This window comes from Haliaeetus leucocephalus, unplaced genomic scaffold (genome assembly GCF_000737465.1).
Source record: "Haliaeetus leucocephalus isolate CR32 unplaced genomic scaffold, Haliaeetus_leucocephalus-4.0 Scaffold21, whole genome shotgun sequence".
Classification (NCBI taxonomy): Eukaryota; Metazoa; Chordata; class Aves; order Accipitriformes; family Accipitridae; genus Haliaeetus; species Haliaeetus leucocephalus.
Window position 1 is genome coordinate 1,145,037 of NW_010972457.1, and position 24,324 is coordinate 1,169,360.

The 24,324-nt window shown below is 38.4% G+C and overlaps 1 protein-coding gene across 1 annotated transcript in view; it reads right to left on the reverse strand.

Annotated features, from left to right (window-relative positions):
* Positions 1–20,818: 20,818 nt before the first annotated feature.
* The window catches only part of TTC29 (tetratricopeptide repeat domain 29), a 90,157-nt gene continuing 86,651 nt past the window's right edge, over positions 20,819–24,324 (reverse strand). The window contains exons 10-11 of the mRNA XM_010576351.1: positions 21,366–21,597; positions 20,819–20,829 (exon numbers count right to left, since the gene is read on the reverse strand). Coding sequence (XP_010574653.1) covers positions 20,819–20,829; positions 21,366–21,597 — 243 coding nt within the window. The remainder of the gene's footprint in view (positions 20,830–21,365; positions 21,598–24,324) is intronic.

Consider the following 24,324-nt stretch of genomic DNA (forward strand, 5'->3'; position numbering starts at 1 on the left):
TTCCTCACTAGCTTATAAATGTTGGGTATAATACTATGTCAAAAGCTTCAGACAGACTATATCATATATATCCTCCTTATTTTAACTTCTTTACCCAGCAGTCCTGTTGCCCTGTTAATGATTTTGGCTTGACACAATAAGTTTTGGCAAATCCATTTTGGCTGTCACACATTTCCTTGTTTTCTCCTATGTATCTATTAAACATCTGATTGTATGTTCTGGTAGTTTTCCAAGACAGGATCTTAAGTTGATCTACCTGAAATTCCTTGGCGGCTCCTCCTCTTTCCCTTTCTAAAAACAGGCATTGGGTTTGTCTTTTTCCACCACTCTGGAACCTGACTTGACCTCCATGAGTTTTCAAAAATGGCTAATGACCTCAAGATTGTTCCAGCCAGTTTTTTAAGTGTTGTAGGGTGAAGTTTCTGAGGCCCATCTGATTTGAAGATCTAACTCCTCTAAGTACTCTCTAGCCTACTTTCTCCTATTCTAGCCTTGGATCTTGCTTTTTTGTGGCAGATACAAACCCTGTTTGCCACATGATCCCAGCTGACCTTTTCAGTGAAGATTAAAGCAAAAAAAGCATTAAAGCACATTGGCCTCCCCTAGGTCATCTATTAAGAGTTTCTCCCCTCTGTTGTATAGCAGACTAATACTCCCCTTGATCTTCCTCTGGCTAATAACGTACTAATAGTTCGTTATCCTTGATGTCCCTTGCTAACTGTATCTCTCCCACAGTTACTCTTATTTTATACTTTGTCAGAACATGAATCTGTTCTCCTCTGCTACATGTTCTACTTTCTCCATCACACTTCATTCTGTGTGATTAAAAAAAATCAAACACTGGTATATTGGTACATAAAAGGAGATGTTCTTTTTGTCTGCATCAACATATGCACTTCTGCCTGAAAAATGTCATGCTGTTATGAATTTTTCAGTATTAGCAGGAATAGAGGTGCTATATAGACAATGCTTTAACCATTTATTGATTGGTGCTTTGACAACATCTGACTGCTAAAATCACAACTAGATGACTGGAAACTCATTGTTTTATTTAAACTCGATGTTGCACCATTGCCAATATTGAAGACTTGAGTTTAGGGATAAAAAATTGGTGCCGACAAACAAATTCCCTGGAAAGAAAATAATATCAAAATTAGACCTATCTCAGCACTGGACTTCTGGCATGTCCCTCAGTACAGCTATTGAGAGGTGGGTATAACAAAACCAGTTCCTCCAAGGGCCTGGCAACAGTGAGGGCACCATCTGGGTTCGGTGGTCTCAGAAAGTGCAAGGAGAAGGGGAGGGAAAACTCAGGAAGGGGGATGAGAGGGAAGTGTTATGAAGAGAGATGACTGCCGTGGCAAGTGAGAGTAAGAGAGAGGGAGAGGACAAATATTTTGCTACCTTCGGGGCCTGAAAGAGCTCCTGGTATCTCTGTCCTCCAAATGTGAAATTTATTACTTAAATCCCAGAAATTATTTTTTTTGTCTCCAAAATACATCCGAAAGAAAACAATAAGAGGAATGGAGTAAATATAAAAGCTTAGCCTTTTAAAGCTGGTTTAAATCTTTCAGCTGAACTATTTCTAGAATAAGGGTCCACTCCTGACACTTACTGCAGTGAAACTATTCATATGGGCAGGGATTACTCACATGAGTAAGAGTCACAAATGTATTTCCTAATACACTTACTCACCCCCCCCCCAAACGGATTAATTTTTCTGCATGTTTCATGGATGCAATATGAAACAATGAAGAAAAGGCTTCAAAAGTGATCTTATTTCTGTTTATCTCAAGTTGGAAAGAAAGCAAATTAATAATTTGCAAACCAACAAGAATTCAACCTTGAAATGCCTCTGGTCATCAATTGTTGCAAAGAAAGAAAAAACAAAATGCAAAAGAAAACCGAGGATTACATTTTAAAATCAAGAAAAGAACAGCTTCTATACAGAAGAAATGTTTGCTTTATACTCTGCACAGATGCTGTACAAGCAAAATTCTCAGTATATTAATATAAACTGTCTGAAAAAATTCGACCCGATTTCATAAGACCAGCAAAAACAAAACAAAGGGAAGCATGACGTTTATGGGCTTTTTCCTCTAGCACAACCATGCAAGCTGAGCTGTGAAACTGTGATGGAAATATTAGAGCTGTTGTGCCTGAAAAAACGCAGTGATCATTTCATTCTTCCTGTCTTTTAATGCTCCAGGGTTTTGGAGACGAATAGGAGCAATAAGTTCACTTTGCAGAATTAATGCTGTAATTCTTTATCATAAGAGCGGAGCATTACCTCAATCTGATTTTTCTACAAAATGGTTCAAAGTCTATTTTTAATGATGGCCCTAATTTGTTAACACCTTTTAAATTATTAATCCCCTTTATATTCAAGTAGTTATTGCATGTCATAACAATGTATCTATGCAGGGAAATTTAATAGTATTTTCTGCATGTCAAGAAAAGGCTTGTTCTGCAAAATGCTATTAAAACTGATAATGAGCTAAATATTTGCCATAGCAAACACTGAAATTACTATATCAATCAACTTTGGGATCTCTTATTCAATAAACAAAATTTAACCTATTAACTTTGCCTAATTTTAGGCAGGAAAATGCTTGTTTTCAGGCATATCTTGCCCTTGACTTCATATCTTTATCATCTGATAACTACATTTTCCTGGCCAATTAAGCCATTGTTTTGAATCAGATGTAGTAATATAAGCCTTTTATTCTGTCTTGAATGCAACTATATTACTAGATCTTGAATGTGATTTTCTCTGTGCAAATTTAGACCACGTTTTAAAGCACACATATATCACAGGAAAATGATAAGCTATGTTCCTGAAGACACCTTTCACATTATAGAAAAAAAAAAAGGATTTATAAGGAAGTCAAAGGGTAAAATAAAACCTCATACTGCAAATCTCTTAACTCTTCAGATTTCAGTATCTCCGCAGATTTGCCTACGTGGCAGGATGTTTGTGTTAATATTTTAAGAAAATAACTCCAAAAATAGAAGAATTGCATGCGAGCATCACCACTGACAGGCACACGAAGGAAAGCATCCTCTTTCATGAGCATCTAAAGCATAAATCTGAACACTGATTGAATACCTAACACCCAACTCAGTGAAAAAAAGAGGCAGGTTCCATCTCTGAAGAGTGCACATAAGCCGAAGTGGTTTATTGCATAAGATGAGAGCCTTGCTGGCGTGTGATGCTGCGGTTCAGGCACAAGCAGCTGTACTCGCCCGCTCCCTTGCTTGTGTCACAGCAAATTGCTGTGCGATCCAGCGGGATCAAAGCGCACCCTCTAAAGGCTCACCCCGGCTCCCGGCCCCGCTGCAAGCCCCCACTGCCCTCAGCCCCCTGCCCCAGGGTCGTGGTTCGCCCCACATCAGCTCCTGCAAACAAAACGCCCGTAGATGGTCACGAGAGGGGGATTAAAAAAATCAGGTTTGCATCGGTGTCTTGATGTAACACGCGAGAGAGGAGTGTTCTTTTGCAAGTGCGTCCCGTGTAGCACTGCTGTCCAGGACGGTACGGGTGTGCACACAAAATGAAAAATGAGGTTTTCTTGTGCCTGCCTGCAGGAAGGGCTGCATCTTGCTCACGCTGGACTCCCTCGTGAAGCTCATAACAACTTCAAAGAAACGTAGGGGAAGCAAAGCAGAGTCGAAAGGCATGCTCCCCCCAGTTCCGAGGAAAAGAGGTGTATATACTACTTCAATAACCTGTGGTTCTTACTCAAAGACAATTTCTTGATCTATTTCCAATGGAAAGATGCAGAGCCACTACTGGATGAATATTAACTGTGCTGTGTAAGCGTCATTTAGGTAAGACAAGACTACTTGTAAAGGCTTATGCTCGTGGACCTTATTCTTCAGCTTACAATGAAATTATTTCTTCTCTTCTCATGTTTCACATCCTGCTATACCTCACTGCTGCTAAATGAAGCGCTTGAGTGAAAGAATACCAATTTCATTTAATTAGGGGCAAGAACAGTATTAAGCTATTTTTTCTATATAAATTACATGAAGAGTTGACCTAAAAGTACCAAAATTCCCCTCATGTGTTAAGTCTCTTACACTTTGCTCTCCAAGACAGTACTCTGTTCCTTAAGAAACAATTTTCTATTAAAGATCTTACTTTTCATAATGATTAATAAAAATGGTGATTTTCAAAAGGATACCGTGGATTGGTCATAAATACATGTAATGTCTTAAACTGTTTCATAGTTTTCTCTGGTTATCAAGATAGGCCCAATTTTCAGGTACAAGTCTGCAAGCATTCATGTATAAAACTGCACTTGATGTAATCAAGTGTATCAGGGATTTGTGTGTAAAAACAGTTAAATGATAACAGCAATTATCCCCCCAGTGAGCATAATAAAGCCAGGAAATTCTGAATTACCTTAAGGTTAAATTTAAAAGAATCTCAAATTTACAGAAAGATTGCTGTTGAAGGTTCAGAAACATTCTCAGTTTCCTTGTAGTGACATGCAATACACAAAAAATTACTATTAGTGGCTGCAGTTTCAGTTAAAACTGATTTAAAAACCACACTTTGTAGTTTCAAGTATTCCTGCTTACAATACTGCTAATATGACAGGAAGATGAGGAAGAAAGAGTGACTTTGCAACAGGGGAATGTTGCTCACTTCTATCTCATGCTGTGCCAATACCAGTTACACCATTACAAAGAAGTTACACCATCAGAGGTACGCCATACAAGACACGCACCATCAGCCAGTCAAACCCAGCCCTTCGAGGCAGCTACTGAGACTGAGCCACTGTGGCTTAAGCTGAGATTGTTCTAAGGGCCAATTTTTATCGGCGATCATATTTGCTAATAATGATTTGTTAATCTTACTTTCAGCAGATAAAAAGTTGGCTAAATCTCAAATTAGAGAAATGAAATTGTGTATCGCAAAGCAAACATGAAAGAACCTGATGGGTTGCAGGTAGGTATGAAAACCGGGAAGATTACCACATAGGCAATTGCCAAACATATATATATATATGTATTTATATACTTCTTCTGTGCAGTCTGGAGATGCAGCCTGGAGAACTGCACCAAAATCAGCCAATGGAGACAACTTTGGAATAAGGAAAGAACTAGGAAGAGTTAGGATTAATCCAAAACCCAAGCTGAATTTATGGGGGTGGGAGGCGAGAGGAAATGAATAATCCATTTTTTAATCAAAACTGTCATTTAAAATATTAAATAAAAAATAAAGTTTCAGCTAACTCTTGCAGCAACCAAACACATTATCAACGGCTAACAACTCAGAATCACAATTAAAACAACACTGATGGAGGGAAGCTTTTTTTCATCTGCTTTCAGGAAGCTGCAGAGCATAATGCTTCAGTCTTCTAAGTAATGATTACTTCAGAAGCTCTTAAGCCCTTGTTTTATCCATGGAGACTGAGATTCTCTGGCACATAGGAAACCTCAGTCTAGTCTAAATAAAATGCAACAGCCTACTTAATATCTAGACCACAAAGTTCTCTCTACGCTGAAATGACAAGGTCAGGGAAAAAATGTTTTCCCCTTAACTAAATGTGACTATTTATGTTGGACATTAGCAGGTCCCACACATGCATCCTTAGAGACAAATACTTGAAAATGTTTACAGCTGGAAAGGCACTGAAGACTCAATGATTTGGATGCAAAGCTCAAGTTTATGGAAATCAATAATGGACAACATAGCTCATTTTAAGTCTGACAATAGGCAATGTTCATAGACAATTTTCTTCTTTCTTTCCATTAGGAACACCCCTCTCTCAAACACCCCCAAACACAGTGGCATCTCACAATATAAAAACCAAACCAATATGTGTCTCTGCAGTGCTTGGTGTACATGTAAGTATGGGAAAGAAACACCCTTTTTCTCCAGAGAGGCTCCATCTATCTGGATCATTCGCAGCGGAGTGAGACAACTGAAATTGGTAGGAGAAAAATCAAACACACCTCTATTTCACATGGTATGGAGGACCAACTAACTGCCTGGCCGTAACTGCTTCCACAGGATACTCTTTCTGTTCAACTGTGATGAAGCCATTTTCGTGAGGCAGTGTCTCCTTGAGCAGAATGCTTGCTGGATGCAATTTGAGTGCGTTTTATTGATCATTTGATCTATTTGAAGATTGATGCTTTTTGTATGCTCTTCCCTTAGTTATAACTTCTGCAGAAGACAAATATAACCTCAGACTTTTTTTCATGAATGACTCCTATGCAAACAATAGCCTTGCCAGCTTCTAACTTAGAAGCTTCTCTGTAGGAAGCTCTTACTAACGGAGGCAGCTATGGTTATATCTTACTTAGGATAGAAAGAGGAGCGACATACAGAAAAGAATTTGACTTGAGAACATGGAGCTAGGGAACTATTTCAGGTAAGACTATCAGAAAGGGCTCTAAGATCAGAAAAAAAACCCCTTAATTAAGTTGCCATGGGAGGAAAAAAAAGAATTGATGAAAAGGAAATAAAAGCATTTGATAAGGGCTCAAAAGATGAGCCATTTGGCTTGTAAATATTTTGATTTCTCATTACAAAATACTGGCAAAACAGGAATCAGTAGAGCTCTATGAGAATCGAGAGTTCTGAAGGCACACAGTGGTACTGTAATTTTATTTATCTGAGGATATGGATTCAATTACTGAACTCTGAACCTGAAGAAAAATCAGAGTCTGGTTTTTGAAGTATCAAAACATACAGTCTAGAATGGATAAAGAGACTGTTCAGATCTCACATCTAGGTTTCTAGAAGAAACATCCTCAATCATAAATAAGTATCTAAGGCATTTCATTTGAGTTCAGTTGCATCTCTAGTAAGAGTTGAAGTATGAGTGGATTAACTCAATGAGATGAATTCAGAAATCTAGCTGCTTTCCTGCTTTAGAAACTTATGTAAGGAGAAGAGTCCTGAATTATGTAAAAGACTTTGAATAACAAAGCTTCTCAGCACTTAGAGACCATTTAAGAATAAGCAGCAAAGCTTCCCTCTGCATTGGTCTACTTTTTGCTGGTGAAGCCCTTGTTCTTCCTGCCCTTTTGGAGCAGACACCAATCTACTGTGCTCAGCTGAGTGATAGGGACTAGTCCTACTTGACAATATAGCTGAAAAATAAATAAAATGAAACAGGGTCCTTGTGCCTTCTTTCCACCTCCTTCCATCAGTTGTGCTTATAAGAAGGAACTACATTCTATCGTACCTAATACTTAGACTAAGTAATGCTTATAACCATCCTTTTCAGAAATCACTATAAAATTTTTTCTAAGCTCCAGCATTTGTCAGATAATTCCTTTCCCCGAGGTTACTGCAAAGATAGAAGGAAAGAATATGAAGTCCTCATTGGATATAATAGATACAGAGTTTGAATTACAGACAACTTTAGACACAAAAGAAAAACTTCCTAGTTTTTTCCTTTTCCTGCATCATTTTACCCTTTAGAACAGATTGTCCATGGATGCTGTGGAAGGTCCATTGCCAGGTATTTTTTAAGAACAGGCAAGACAAACTTAGAAATTACATAAATACAGCTACTCCTACATTGGCGCTGGAGAAGATGACTTCTTAAAGTCCCTTTCATTACTACTTTTCTATGATCCTATGTTTATTGTCCTGGTTCATTAAATTCCACAGTTCTGGAAAAGACTAGAGATGATGCTGCCAAGGTGATTTGGGTATCTTCAAATTAACCCCACAGGCTTTGGCACTGAGAAACAGAAAGACTGCCAACTGCTCTTCACATTTTCCCTAGCCTGCCTCTGATCCTTCTAACTGGCATCTAGTCAAAGTAAGACTGAACTTGTACACCTCTGTGTTTAAATGAATCAAAGTCCCATAGTTTACAGAAACAAATGTTAGAACCAGGTTATTTTAAAAAGCGGATTGTACCTACACAGAATCTGAATGTAGCTTTGATTGTCCTATCCAAGTATTCTCCGTCTCCATGCCCTATCATATCCAACTCCTATGTCTTGGGTACTTGCATCTTCACAAGTGGTGAAGATTCCAGCTTTCTCCATCAGAAGATGATTCTTTCCTCTTTACAGACTGTATTGAGGACAAATCCTTTTCTAAGATTGTCATTAACATGTATCAAAAGAAACCCAGGAAGCATATATAAAGAGGGTGGCTGAAAAGGTGCTTTACAATATTGGGAGATGAATTCAGTGAAAATTAATGATAATTATACTAATAGGCTTAAAATATAATACAAATGGAAAGAGGCAACAAAGTAGCAGTTTGTTGTTATTTGGCTTGCAATTTCAAAAGATGCAAAACATTTGCTACTGTGTCAGCCTTATTGACTATACTCAGCTTTAACTGCTCTTACTCAGATATAGATAAGCTGTTAAATGGTGAGAGCCTCAAGTAGTAGGCTAACTTATTGCACATACATAATGCCTAACTGAAGGGTTCAAGGCTCAGCTAGGCAAGTTAACAGCGCGTTATACAATTATGTGTGTAAGAAGTACTTTAGCAAACAGCATCTGAAGAAAAACCATACTGCAAATGCCACGATATTATTATGACAGTGAATAGTACACATGATAGTAGTTTCTTTCTCCAAATATCAGATGTCACAGTACACAATTTATCTGCGTTGAAAAGATGGTTTCAAACTTGCACTGTAAGGAATCTAAGTTCCTGAATTGATACCCAATTCACTTTGGAATTGAAAGGGATGGAGAGTTGTCATGTGTTGGATTGGAACCTCCTTCCAGCACTTCCAAAACATTTACACTGATCTCTTCTTCAGTCTAAGCAAGGAGGGAGAGTAACAGTGTCCTGCTCTTTTGATTCTGTCATGACAAAACTGGCATGAAGAAGGAATTATACTGCAGTCTGCACAGTATTACTTTGTGCTGCAGACTGTGCATAGTATTACCAACTCCAGATGGCTCAGGGAACAAGGGATTTAATTTGAAAAAAAAATGTTGCGAGAATCTAAATGCAGAACTTAAATGTAAGATCCTAATGATTGAAATGTAAGGTCTTGGACCTGCTGCACAATGTGCTATGATGGACCAAACTGTACATTTTAAGGCAATCCCTAAAAATCATAGTAGGACTTAAAATGAAATAAAAAAATAGCCCGAGTGTATGTAGCCTACAAAACTAAAAAAATAAATTAAAAAAAAAAGGCAAGCAGCTGTAAATGCTTTTAAAAGGTTAGGGCTACCTCAAAACCTTCCAGAAAACAGGGAAGCCTGTGAGATGCATTGATACAGAGATGTGTTCTTGCATGTACATAATGATGTGCATATATATCTTCTGTAGGTAAAACCAAGGATCAGAGTGCAAAATGCCCTGGAAAGTCTAAACATCTGGGTGCAAACCCCCTAGATCTCTTACTCAAATAGTAAAAAAGTACTCCGAAAAGATACACTTATTGGCTCTTCAATCAAAGGTTAAAATGGATTCATTGCTGACTTCGTCCATTTACCAGTTGTTGACAGCTGTCAATATAGGGATTTGATTTCTTTATCCAAGCATCACAAACACTACATTAATATCTTCAGAGAAAGATCTTGACTGTGAGCTGCAGTTTCACTGCCCCAACTCAATTACTGCATTCTTGAACTGCAATGTATTCATTTGTGGGCAGTGGGGCAGCCAGTGGGAGGGTATTGATTGGAGTATAATGTCATGTGTAGCAGGGAGAGTAAGATGAAAAGTGTTTTCTGCTTAATGGGTTGGTATTAAGTAGGTGGGAATGGCTTCTAATTAGCCAACAATTGCTGTGTTTCTCAGTTTCCCTCCTTTCCCTCCTCCTGTCGGTCACCAGCTGCCAATCTCTCTCTCCTTTTCCCTTTTTGTGTGGAGTTCATTGCTCACTGCAGTGAAAGCCTTTGTTTAAAAAAAGAGGGCTCCCAGGGTCTCATCTGCCAGGGTACAGCTTGCTGCCTGCGATGAGTAGCAACTGTCAGTTTATTTTATCTCAACCTTTTCATCATTCTGCTGAAACTGGTCGAGTGAAACCACCTGAGAGACCTGAGGATTCAGTACCTACAAGTCATTAGCCAGGACTGCTCAGTCTCTCCCCACACAGCAAGTCAACTGAACACTGCTTAAAATATAGTCCACTTTAACCCCGTATTTTCCTATGGATGTATTAGAACTCTTCCTCCATCTTCCGGATTTTAGTTTCATGATCGTTCCTTAAACATGCTACAACTATGATTAGTGAGTAATATATTTTCCAGTGCTTCTCAACACAAATGCTCAAGCAACACTCTTTAGAAATACAAAATAAAATATACTAAAATCTATTTATTAGAACACCTTCAGTCAGAACCTCCCTTTTATCTAGGTTATGTTCCCCAGCAGGAATATCTTACCTAGAAATTCCCCCAATTGTTTGAACCTCTGCTGACCTAGGCGTTTTTGATAACACATCTCAGATAAAAGGGACAAATTCTGCTCATAGTTACACTTGTGCACTCCCCCTCAAGTTAACAAGATTTTATGGGCATAACAAAAAGCAGTATTTTGTCCACAATTTTTAGCATATTTGCAACATTTTCCTCTTTAACATACAGTTTCTCTCTCTGTACATATATATGTACGCATACTCCACATGCACGGCTACCTTTCAAACAGCTAATTGCAGTACAATCATTAAAAACTTATCAAAGTATGTGAGAGAAAGAAATATTTTATTTTGAACTAAACCCAAATTTAATTTATCTAACTCAAATTTCAAAGTCATTATTCTGAACAATCCTTTTCTGGTAATCACAGCTAACGTGTTGCAGTCATTACTAACAGTTTTAATACAGCAACAAAAGCATTGCTTTCCCCTATGTAAACAGTGAGCCATTTCAAGATATAGAAGAGATGACAAGAACACAAACCCAGTTATCCTCCAGCATATCAGCTGATTTCCTAATGCTTAAAATCGTCAATGTTTCATCTCAATTCTCTTCTTACTGCAGCATAAGCGTACATACTTGTATGAATATCAACAAATAAAATAGAATTTGTTTTAATATTATTCTCAAAACTGAGCTAAAGGTACCAGTGAGGATAAGCTCACTCTCAGGGAATTACACATCTCAAGACGCTGTTCAGCGATTGAAAGGTTCTGGAGTCAAAGGGCTGGGCTCTACAGCACCCTGAAGTGACATTTTCCACCACGAGAACAAAAGTGTAAGGTAAACAGAGGGCTGCAAGTGCTGCACCCAGGATAAGAAGTCAATGGACAGCCCACAACTACCAACACCGTGCAGTATACACCCCCCTCCCCTCCTGGTTCCTACCAACTATAACATTCTGATTTTCTTGACACCAGCTACTGATCTGGAGTTCCTATTCCTCAAATTACTTGGGTGCCCAACATGAGCTGAGCAAGACTACTATATGGCATACTCATCCTCTGTTTTTCAGGTTCAATTTTATATCAGCAACGAGTTGAATGCACCATACTATCACTTAGTTGCCCAGCTGAGCCGTGTAGACACAATCAGACAGCTCAATGTCTATGTTCACGTGATCTGTAGATATCAGACAGTATGAAATATACCTTCACAAAAAAGACACGGTTTGAGTACTGGCTTTCACAGACATTATCATTAGCATATGAATAAGCATAAAGTTTAGATATGAGAGGTGCTGGGCACTTGCAGTTGCCATTTCAAAAACTGCTGCAGAAGATTAATACCCCACAGGAGCTGACACCAGCTACACTGTGCTTGACTAACATCCATAGCAGCTACATCTCAAAAATGAAAAAATATGCCAGAATTTTTAGGAAAAGGAACTGTATTAAAACACTGTAGCAACCATGGGAAAAAAATATGAAAAACAACTTTGATTCAGAACAATTTCAAATTGGCCTCCCCATATCAATTACTCTGTCTGATACTTATTAATGTCAGTATTACAGGATAGTAGCTACATGTTCAAAATGATGTACTTGTATGACACACTATGGAAAATACTGTATAATTACTTGGCTCTGTGGCAAGACTTGTATGAGCCCTTCAACGGGAATACTCTGTATTACAGATAATATTGAATGCTTAACTGAGTAGAAACAAGTGGATGAGCCTAGGGGCATGGTCATCTACTTAAGCATGCATTTGGATCTTTAAGCTAATTAATCACCTAGTTGTATACTTAAACTTAGTCAATCCATTCGCACAGGTGATTAAGATCTCTTTAAAAGCTATTTTGATACTTCACAATTTTCTATTAACCAACTTACCAAGATACTCAATATGAAGTGTGATTCGTTCCAGTGTACACTCTGATCACAACATAATAAAAAACACAGAGCACGAAGAACAGTGCCAAAACGGTAAGTATGAAAAAACTAAAACACCACTATTAAAAAAACCCCTATTGATTCTACTACAAGCACAAAAGATGTACCTAATAAGGTATAGATTGAAATGCTAGCTACTGGGTACAGAGGTAACTGACTTATGCTCCTTAAACATTGATGGGAAACATACATAAAATTGGGGTTTGGAATGGAGATGTGGGTCCAAAAAGGGAGAGAGAATGATTTGCAATATAAAAGTGAAGAACAGGAGAGAAAACAAAAGAGAAGTAGGGCACAGAACAGACAGGGAAGGAGGAGAAACAAAAAGAAAATAACTGTTTCAGAAATGGTTCAAAAAAATCACAAAATATTCCTGATGATTACAGAAAAGAATAAAAAGAGAGGTGGATGTTTGGGCAAAAGAAATATGGTTTCACAAATACATTAACTGTGGAAGTATGACACTTCACTTTTGAAAATAGATTGGGTCATTCTAAAAGTAAATTATTTAAATCTTGACTATCTTCAGACCACAGAGTCTTAATAAAAACAGCAATTTGTTACTTAAACATAAGAGGAACATAAAAGGATATGTCTAGGCAGGGGAAGGCATCTCAGAAAAAAGACCCTCAAAGATGCAGAAAAGAAAGCTGGCTTGGGAGACCAAGGAGAAGGAAGGTGTTTGATACACTGACTGTGACTCCTGAGATGACCTAAGGGTTCTTTTACAGAAAATATGCACTGAATACAGTTTCTTTGTCTTGGCTTTGATTTTCTGTGTCCAAAGATTGTTGGAGAGCTTTTGGTAAGGAAGGGTTTGCAGCAGAGAACTGTTTTCATGTTGGCCTGAGGTCAATCTCTCTCAGTTGGCATGTTTGCAGACAGCACCAATAAAAGGTTCTTTATGAAGTCTAAATGACAACAACCTTCTCAATATTAAACAAAAACATAAAAGTCTGCTCTTTGGTTCTTTCTGAGGATCAATTTTCCCTTTTGAGAACAAGAGCATAAAACCACCAGAGACGTCTCTGCTCGTGTATGCAGCAAAGGAAAGGGGCCTATGATGGGCATGGGCAGAGGAGCCCTAGGGCCACTTCAAAATATGCCAACTGGTTATTCCTCCTTTGGCCCTGCAACCATCAGGGGTCTGCCAGAGCACAGCAGCTGCCAGCTGTTCTGCTTTACGACTCTTCTCTTTGTCAATGCATTCTTATGCTCTGGACTGCAGGCAAACCTAAAAGGTCTAGGTGCCTTCAAATCAAGGATTTCTCCAGAAGTGACCTAATGTGGTTGGGCAAGAGCTTCAATTTCTTTTGCACCGGTCAAGTGTCCTACAGAATCAGAGCAGGACTGAGCTTCTTCCCTGAGAATTTTCACTTTTTAAACTGGTAAGAAACTCCACTTTCGATACAAGTACTGACACTGCAGTGCACAAAGCTACACTAGTTCAGTGCATAAAGCTACACTAAAGGGTCTGACAATATACTGTAGTTTGAACACCACTTCCAACATCTTTCTTCCACAAGAAAGAACAATTCACCTTATTTAGGGAACCATTTTCTGCTGATCTAGAAAGCTTGTCTGAGAAAATACAGCTGGATGCCAACAATGTTTAGCACAGGATGTGTCTAAAGCAAATGCACGGCATGATTTAGACATTTCCATAGAAAGTATCAGATGGAAGAAAAATCTAGCTGAGATCCAAATTCTCCTCTGGTTAAGAGGTTTTTATATAACTGTAGATGACAAGAACACTCACAATCACATTAGACAGGATGATAGTGAACTTTTTGAAGTTATAACACCACTTAGACATACAAGAACTGCCAACTCTTGGCAGACTATGAAGAAACTTCTCCTAACTCATTATTCTATGGTTAAACATTAAAATTCTGTGAACCCTCCTCTCAGATCTGGTACTGCCAATCCACAGACCTGGCCTAGATCTGATCCTGTCTAGCAATTCCCCACTATTTAAGGCAGTATTTAAAAAGAAATCACAGGAAAAAAACCTGGATAGTGCATTTGTACAAAGGACAAGAACACTGAATATCAGCATTCGCCTGTCATGTTTTTTCATACAAACTTCAGCCATCAGCAGAAAACAAAACAAGCTACTGCACTCATGGCAAAGCGTTCTCAGACTCTTCATTGAGAATCTGGTGTGCCTGAGCACTGATCACAATGTGTCAAAAAACATCCATCACCCTCAGTTCTTCTCTTCACACTTGATTCCAAGCAATAATCACTCTCACTTTCTAAAAATATCAGAGTATGTCACTATGCAGACTTAATCAAATACTTAAAAACCAAACCCCAATTAATAATAAATAAGATATATGAACCACATCCACATAAGCCAGTTTTCTGAAACACACCTGTTCCATGTCTATATGTAGATGTTCCAACATCTATATGTAAGCATTTTGTTTTTCAACATTTACTTAAGGTATTTTGCATTAATATCAAAGGTACAGCAGTACAAAAAAATGATTGAGTTTTTTAAAATTAAAAGTGAGATAAGCTAAAATTCAGCACCTGATGAACGCTAAGTGATGTGAATAAGAAGAGGCAGTACCAGTTTAGAAAATTTTAAGGATAAAAGAACCACCTTTCAACTTTTTTTTTGGTAATCACTTTCCTAAATGTATATATTTTGGCATTCCTAACCACAGTATTTTTCCAGAAATAGACAAATTATTCTATTTGATAAACCCCACAAAAAAGTGCAGAAGCCATCCTGTGAATTTCAGAAGGGGACACTGAAGCATTTGAGCAACTTTCGTAACATGCTTATTAAGAAGTGAGCCTTTGTACCTCTGGCACACAGACAGCCTTGGAGTCTGTCACACACTTCCTTTCCATAATTTAAAATTACAGTTCTTATTTAACAGTGTGAACAAGTGTATAATTCTGTTTTTTCACGTTCAGTTGTATTTTCTGAGAAAACACCAAAATCTGTCTCTAAAATCCTTTCTATTTCTCATTATTTTTGGTCATATAAACAATATATTCTGAAAAAAATAAACAAACACTCTGTTTAAGTCGCTATTGACATAATTCATAAGCATGTAGAGCTTGAAGCAGAGTCCATTACAGATCCTATCTCCAGACTCTTGCACAGCGAACAGACCACTGAGAGGGAGGAGGGGCCCAGAGGGTCATTGGGAGGCACAGGCATGCTCTCTGCCTCCCAAAATGAGGGTCTGAAGCATTCGCATCCTCTTTACAGCAGCGATTGGGAAGAAAATCAGTTTCGCCTGTTCAAATTCAGTCTAGCTACTTTGTCACTGACAGCGTTTACCTTTCATTATCTTTACTCAACAAGTTAGTTACAAAACTCACTAATATACTTTCAAGAAGAAACATGTTAAAAGAAAATATTAAGACTGCATGCTAATTTCAGACACCCTACAAGCCTATATATTTGCCTTCTGTATGTGCTAACTGCAGAATAGAACTTATTAAATAATAAATGAGCCAAACAATATAAAGGACACACAAACAGTGGCTTTGAGGGAGTGCATGCACGTGCACAACTCAGGTGGTCCCACATCAGCATCATGAGATGCCAAAATCTATGACAGAGCTTTAGATATGAAACATGCAGCGAAAGCAACCTGATAACACAAGCCTCTACCTTTCCACTGACATCATATAAGAACTATTTTATGGATGTATATCTGTGTAAGGTACAAAGACTTGCTATTTTTGTAGTTTTGATCAGTGCACCATATCTTTTCTTTCTCTTAAATGTTCTCAGATCAAAAAATCTGCTACCACCGATGAACATTTACTGGGCAAAGTGTAATTTATAATGCATGTTCCTGATGAAGATTGGTTTTGATTTGCTGAAGTACAGTCAAGTATTTTGGGTACAGTGCCATGGCATAACAGTTTTATTTAGCATGCATTTGAGATAACTAAGATAATTTATTAATGGAGGAAAGACAAGATTTGTAATTTTAGAAGTTTTCCTGGAATTAGTGTACTTCAGAAAGAAGAGACAGTAAAAAAGCAGTTTATCACATTATGAAGCAGACTGTTCTACTGTTGGACACTATCACCAAAATGGCCCATAAATTACACGGCTGTGGTAAGTTACAGTAGAGAAACGTTAACAGAATTCATTCAGTGTAATCTTTGATCTCATATCTCACTTCCAACTTACCATTCTTTAGGGATAATCCTTTTATTAATGAATGACAAAGTCACACACAAGCTCAATCTAAAATGCACCTGGTAAGATCTCTATTCTTCAACACACTAACAATTTTGTGCTAGCTGCATCTTTTACAGAAAAATGATTTGTATTGGCTTTGTATGGCAAGATTTTGGTAGCGGGAGGGGGGGTTTACAGAGGTGGCTTCTGTGAGAAGCTGCTAGAAGCTTCCCCTATGTCCGACAGAGCCAATGCCAGCCGGCTCCAAGATGGACCCACCACTGGCCAAGGCTGAGCCCTTCAGCGATGGTGGTAGTGCCTCTGGGATAACAGATTTAAGAAGGAAAAAAAAGTTGCTGGGACAGACAGAAATGGCAGCTGGAGAGAGGAGTGAGAACATGTAAGAGAAAGAGCCCTGCAGACCCCCAGGTCAGTGAAGAAGGAGGGGGAGGAGGTGCTCCAGGCACCGGAGCAGAGGTTCCCCTGCAGCCCGTGGTGAAGACCATGGTGAGGCAGGCTGTCCCCCTGCAGTCCATGGAGGTCCATGGTGGAGCAGATCTCCACCTGCAGCCCAGGGAGGACCCCACACTGGAGCAGGGGGATGCCTGAAGGAGGCTGTGACCCTGTGGGAAGCCCACGCTGGAGCAGGCTCCTGGCAGGACCTGCAGATCTGTGGAGAGAGGAGCCCACGGTAGAGTAGGTTTTCTGGCAGGACTTGTGACCCCGCAGGGGACCCACGCTGGAGCAGTCTGTGCCTGAAGGACTGCACCCCATGGAAGGGACCCACACTGGAGCAGTTTATGAAGAACTGCGGCCCGTGGGAAAGACCCACGTTGGAGAAGTTCGTGGAGGACTGTCTCCCATGGGAGGGACCCCACGCTGGAGCAGGGGAAGAGTGTGAAGAGTCCTGCCCCTGAGGAGGATGAAGCGGCAGAAATAATGTGTGATAAACTGACCGTAAACTGCATTCCCCATCCCCCTGCCCCGGGGTGGGCGGGGATTGGTAGAGAATCTGGGGCTGAAGTTGTGCCCGGGAAGAAGGGAGGGGTGGAGGGAAGGTGTTCTGAGATTTGGGTTTATTTCTCATTACCCTACTCTTGTTGATTGGTAATAAATTGAGTTAATTTCCCCCAAGTTGAGTCTGTTTTGCCCGTGACAGTAATTGTTGAGTGATCTCTCCTGTCCTTATCTCGACCCATGAGCCCTTTGTTATATTTTCTCTTCCTTGTCCAGCTGAGGAGGGGAGTGATAGAGTGGCTTTGGTGGGCACCTGGCGTTCAGCCAGGGTCAACCCACCACATGACTATAAAACATCTCAAAGAGCTTTTAAAACTGCGAATTGCTATGATGACAATTTAACTTTTTACACAAGAAAAAGGACACGTTCACATTGTGGAATGTACCCTTCCATACATCTATGAGAGGAAGCTGGAGAAAGAATACTGAGGAACTACATATTCGAGAGTAAGAACAAAAGCTCATTGGACTGTATTTTCCAAGCTATAGTTTTAGCTGGTGCATGCATTTTAAATTACGTTGAAGGCTGCTCAGGTGTGGAATGCTAGAAAAAGTTCTGATCATGCTGAAGTTGATGGTACAAGATAATTCCATTGATCACAAGACTTCGCAATTGATGATATGGGTAAGACAATCATTTCTGGGGAATTTGTAGCTGCTATAAAAAACCCCCAACAAAACAAACACAGAAAACCTATGGTAAAAAGTCTCAATTTTGCAAAGATCTCCGAAGTCAAGAAATGTAAATTTAAATTGTGGTCAAAAGCACAAAACATTTCTCAAGAAAACAGCTGAAGACTTTCTAGTATGAGGAAAACAACACATTTTATGTCTACTCTTAAAAGCGTTCAGATGATTTCAAGCATCCAAGGTCTCTTGCTGAGGCACAGCCCTCCCAGATGCAGTGACCTGGGCTGAGAGTTGCCAGATTCACAGAAAACACAATTCCTGGTCAGCATTTCAAGTAATCAATATCCAAAATCTGATCCAAAATTTTCCTGCCTTCACCACCTTTAATTATTCTTCTCTCTTCTAGAAGGCAGCAAGTCAGAAGATTATTTATTGAAAGATCTGTGAAATATTTTCAATGACAATGTTAGTCATGCTGTGGGTTCCTTTTTAGGCTTTACCATGGAGTCACAAGCCTTTTTGCCTACTGATTCTGCTGATAATTTATTTTTTTATACATTTGACTAAACATAAAAAGATCAATAAAAACGTATTTGGTCTTGCAGTGGCATCTCACAATGGCATAAATAACTCTCTTGTAAGTGAAGTCAGGTGACTGAGTCAAATGCAGCAGACAGAAAGACATTCTCCTTTGTATTTATAAACACTGTTTTGTGACAATCCCATCCCTTTTGTCCATGACAACTTTGGTCAAAACATCCTTTTTATTAATAAATGTTGAGGTAAATTGAGTAATTAATGGTTCTTCCTGCCTGGTTATTGAAATGATTGATTTAGAAAATAAGCCTCGGTTGAAAGACATAAGGTATATGGCTGTACTTGAATTTAAATGTAATTGTTCCTCCACTAGCCTAAGTATTTCTTTTGCCTAAGAATACAGAAACTACTCTTATTTTTTTGTCACAGAAAAATTATTCAGTCAGAACAGTTAGAAATAAAAACTCACTACCTTCCTTCTTCCTTTCATTAAATTCCCCTGCGGATTAAGAACTACTATTGTGTCTTGTCTTTAGCTGTTTTATCCTCAAAAAGACTGAGAAAAATCTAGTAGATTATCGATGTTGAGCTGTTTGAAAGAGCTAGAAATACTGTCCTATTATCACAGCAGGAATTTCCAAAGTGATGAGTTCATCATACGATGCACAGGAATTCTCCTGGAAGGTAGGATAAAGGCTGTACCTGAAACTCAAAGCTGGTGAATCCTAATATTGAATTGGTGCCAGGTCATGTTTTGCCAGACAAAGATATTAAAAATGTAATGCCAGTACGAGAGATTTGGCACGCACCACATGAAGAACGTTACAGATTGTGCTGACAGTGTGACACTATGTTTTCCTGGATGTAATCTGGGTATCATGAGAGCAAGCTTGGAGCACTAATGAGAAGAATGATATTGAACTGGAAGAGCTGCTAAATATGCAGTAGCCACAGGGTTCCTGGAGTTAACTGGAACTAAAATGAAAACTGTAATACCAAAAGTAACAGAGGGTAAACTAGGCAGAAATACAGAAGGATGAGAATCTCAGCAGGCAAAACTTGTTACTGGTACTGTGCTTGCCAGGACATAAAGGGCTATTCTAATCATACTCTTTTTATCCCTGAAGTACTGTTAAAGAGGATCATGAAGCTTGAGCTTAAAGGGGCACATATAATTTCAGGATATAAATAAGTTTCACAGCTGGCTGGAAAAAGTGATGTATAAAAGTTGAACAGGACACCTCTTTAGGTGCAAGATGTAAAATACAAGTTGAAAATACCAAGATCATCCTATCTCTTTGAGGCTCCTGGTTTTTTTTGCTGTTGCCATTGTTGATTTTTATTGGCTTCCTATTTACATCAGCTACAGCTAATGATCCTCATACGAAATGCATATAAAATTGCTTGACATTGGATTCTTCTTCGCCCATCCCTGTTGGAATTCTTGGCATCCTCACTACAGGTCTAGAAACCTACTATCCCTTGCAGGAGACAAGCACCCACTTAACTCTGCGAACCATCAAAATCTGTAGAGTGCTGGATATTCACTTATTGAGGCAAAAATCATAAATATATATAGTCACTGGAAAAGAAACACATCCTCATTGAGGAAGAGCTGCCCTGTTACCATCACTGGAACCCTAAACAGAGTGCTATCTAATTTGTTATCTGTTCAGCATGCCAATGAATGTCCTCATTCCACAATTCTCAGTTGCTTCCAGTGTTGCCTCTGGTATCCTGGCTCCTGTTAAACTGCCAACATCTTCAATTACAAGGCTATTAACCACTTATTTTATATACAAAATTCACAATTGAAGCCATACTTAATTGTTCCAATTCTATGAAAGGAAAAGATACACAAGAAAACAGCAGACAAGCAGTTCTTTGTCTTTGAGAGTAAGATAACTGAGGGAATTTGCACACAGTAACTCTGAAGTTCCATGTTATGACTTTGCCCCAGCTGTCATTTAGTTCCACTGTACTCCAGATTCACAGTCTGCACAGGAATGCAGAGAGGAAAGTTTTAAGGTGGAGTAGACTTACCCCTTTTCCTTTGCCAGTACAATACAGATTAATACTATTAATACTTGGAGATAATGCATGATTCAGTTTGTCTTGTATTAACATATAGTACAGGGGAAAAAAAGTAAAGAAAATTTAACCCATGAAGAAAGAGGTCTACTCTACACAAAGTCGTCCTCTACTCTTTATCTGAGACAAGAAAACACAGTGAAGAAATCATAAGTTGCTTTCTTTTTTCTTCCCCTCCAATGTCAAGTGTAAGGATGCCAAAAATAAACCAGCATGTTCTTCTGAATTCAGAACTATGTCCACTATGTCAAGCAGAAATCACTTCTTACTTTTAGTAACAGGGAACTTATTTTTGGATGCACTTGAAAAACTGACTGCAAATGAAGATTTTTTTTTTTTTTTCTTTAAAGATTAAAATAATGATACTTGGCTAAATTAATACATTACTGTCTGCCCTTAACTGTGATGTATTTGAAAACAGCACTGAAAAAAGTATGTTACCATCCATAGCAACTACTACTATCTCTTTCTCCCTGCTATGTTGTATTTAAACCTATTTAATTCAGCCTTTAAAATAAGCACACAAAGGAGTAAATCTAACCTCCATTCAGTACAAGGATTAAACCCAGGAAATAATTTAATAAAACTCTACAAGAAAAACGACTTAGCCATTGAGGACAATACAGCACTAATGTGTTTCATAACCAATGTCTTACCGACTGTAAGAGGGTCAGTGCACATGTCACTTCTGTTCTCCTTCCATGCCAGCAGGTACTTGAGGCTGACGGGATCCTCTGCTTCTATATGGCTGTTAAATGCCACCATCAGTTTATGAGCCTTTGCAATGCCATAATAAGTCTTTGTTTCATCCACTAAGGGCAAATTATTTAAAGTTTTTGCTGCCTCAGAAGCCTGACTGAAATATTCAAAAGCTTCATTATAGTTGCCCTAGCAAAGAACAGAAAAAAAGAAAAGCATTGTAAAAACTACTTGTAGTCACCTGTATTTTACCTTGACATTAGAGCCTGCTCTTCTGGCACCTCAGAGATGTTGCAGCTGAGAGGCCAGCCCACAGAATGACTCATACCACGGTATTAAGCAAACCACTCTCCCTTGCTGTTTCCTAACCTCTAAAATCCAGATAACACCGCTCATATCTTTCTCAGGAATGGAATTATTTTTTGGTTGTCTGTGTAGTATTTTGAACAAACAAACCTAAGTATATCAATACTAAGTATTAATACTGATTCCAGCCAGGCCATTTTTTAGAAATTATCACTATTGTTTCATTAAGTTTAACATCTCCATGGGAGGAAAGGTCCTAATATACTATTGTGATACTAAATTTTAGAAAAGGAATCTTACAAATGGAAAAAAGAGGATAATGAAATGATGGACCTAAAGCACAGAAAATAAGAGAAATTAAAACCCACAGGTTTATGGGTGAAGAAGTGGTATACCAAAACCCAGGGATATTCCTAAAAACAAAAAGAGAAACAGTAGGAGAAATATAAGCCAAGTGTTGCTAAATAGAAACCCCAAATGATTTATCTCTTTATCCTGCTAAATACAGAAATCCAACATTCATGAGTCCAGTAAAAAGGAGTATAAACTACAGCGGATAATACATTAAGAGGAATTTAAAAAAGTATAACAAGAACTACTTTTTATGTGAGATATAGAAAGAGAACTCCTCAACTTCTTGACCAAAGATGAATAAAGAGAAAACTAGGGGAAATCATGATAGGCTGAAGGATACTGCTGAAAATCTAAAATATTTCTTAGTATATTTCTTCATCTTTTGCATGTTTCTTCTTTGCCATGAAGCTACTTTGAGTTACCATCAGAGATGGAGTCAAAAGAAGAGTTGCAGAAGCAAGCTTCTAATTTAAAAAGTAGCATACCACCAGACCTAAACAGAAAAAAGTAGCGTACCACCAGACCTAAAAAGAAAAGATTTGAAGAAATCTAAAGACAAAGAGATTGAATTGCTGGGAAATAAATTACATTTGTCATTAAAACTAGGTAGCATAATTCAGGCTTGAAAGGTAGTACATTTTGTGTTGGCATTATAAGTGGCAGCATGCAATAACTTTATCTCTAGTATCCGTATTGTCTAATGTTTAATTATTATAGAAAAAGAATCAGACTACAGTTTTGCCAAGATTGTTGAAAAAGGTAAAAAAGGAAGGTTTTTGCAAGGCTTTGAGGAATTTCAAAGGGGCCTAATAATACTACCTGAGTGGTTATGTGATAGCAAATGAAATTAATTCTTTAGAAAATGAGAGGTAATTCATACTGCCTGAACTATTTGTAACTTTTAGTGGGTTCTCATTATCTCGGGCTCAGGCAGGTGGACTTGAAATAACATGGGCAGCTCTGCAGTGGCTTCTCCTAAATGCAAAACAGCTCTAATACCTAGTAAGATTAAACAAAACATTAGGATGCATCAAGAATGCAGTGGAGAAAGCCAGAGTGGATACAATCTATGTAAATAAACAGTATATTAATAAAACTGGACAAAGTAAATGTATGCCTAACAGCAAATATAAACCAGGAATACACTGAAAATTGCTACCAACTACAATAGAATAGGGATGAATTGAATATAACTCAAGAGCAAGAAATTTAAAAATAATTACAGATGGCTCTCTCCTCTTAACAGATCATTTATCGTGACAATCTTGATCACAACCCTACTAAGAACAAATTTGGACATCCTTGTGTGGAAAAAAAAAAACCCCAACAAACAAAACAAGGCAAAAAAAGGTCTTCCTGGGAGCAAGCCATTATGGAACTGTTCATCCTTTACCTTACTCTGAAGGAAGTAGTTCTGGCTGTTGTCAGAGCTAGACAAACTTCTTGTGGCAGTTTCAATATGTCTGTCATTAACACTAACTATAGTCTGCCTGCTCCCTGGAAGATGCCTTCCATTTCTCCCATTGGTGCAGTATTCTGCTGCCCTGATGGCACAAAATTCCTGACTGAAAACATTTTCAGAGCTGTCTTATCCTTTCCCTCTCAGCTTGATTTAGTAAGATTGAAATTCCTTTCTGCACAGAGTACAGAGACCAGCAGGAGAGACTCCACTTGATACCTGTTGCACTTAATACCACTTTCTGGATCAAAATTTGTATAACTGCTAAAATGTGCCTGTAATTAAAAAAGGAGAAAAGAGTAATAGACATTCAGGTAGTCTTCAGGCTTCGTTTAATACAGCAGGAGAGCAGAATTAGGCCTATGAGGACACAGCAATGAATAAAGAATGATAAGCAGTAGGATAATAGATAAAAAGCAGAAACATCTACCTACAGTACTCACGAGAACTATAATAGGTTAACTGATGCAATTAGTTAGAGGAATGCAGCAAATCAGACTAAGAAACTTGAGAAAAGTGAAATCAGAAATGACAGTGTGTCATGCTAACTCCATCAGAGTTTGCATATTAAGTAAGCAAACTGCTTAACAAACTGGGAGAAATTAGACCTAACAGTCCTGCATAACATAAACCCAGGCATTTCAGGAAACAAGAAACGTGGATAAAACAATCATGTCTAGAAAGCAGGAACTGGGTGTACAGCATTAAAGAAAGACAGTGATGGTGATGGAATAGTGAGATGACAGAACTGTAAAGATACAGCAACAGTGTGGACAGAGCAAAGTGAATTTGGTCAA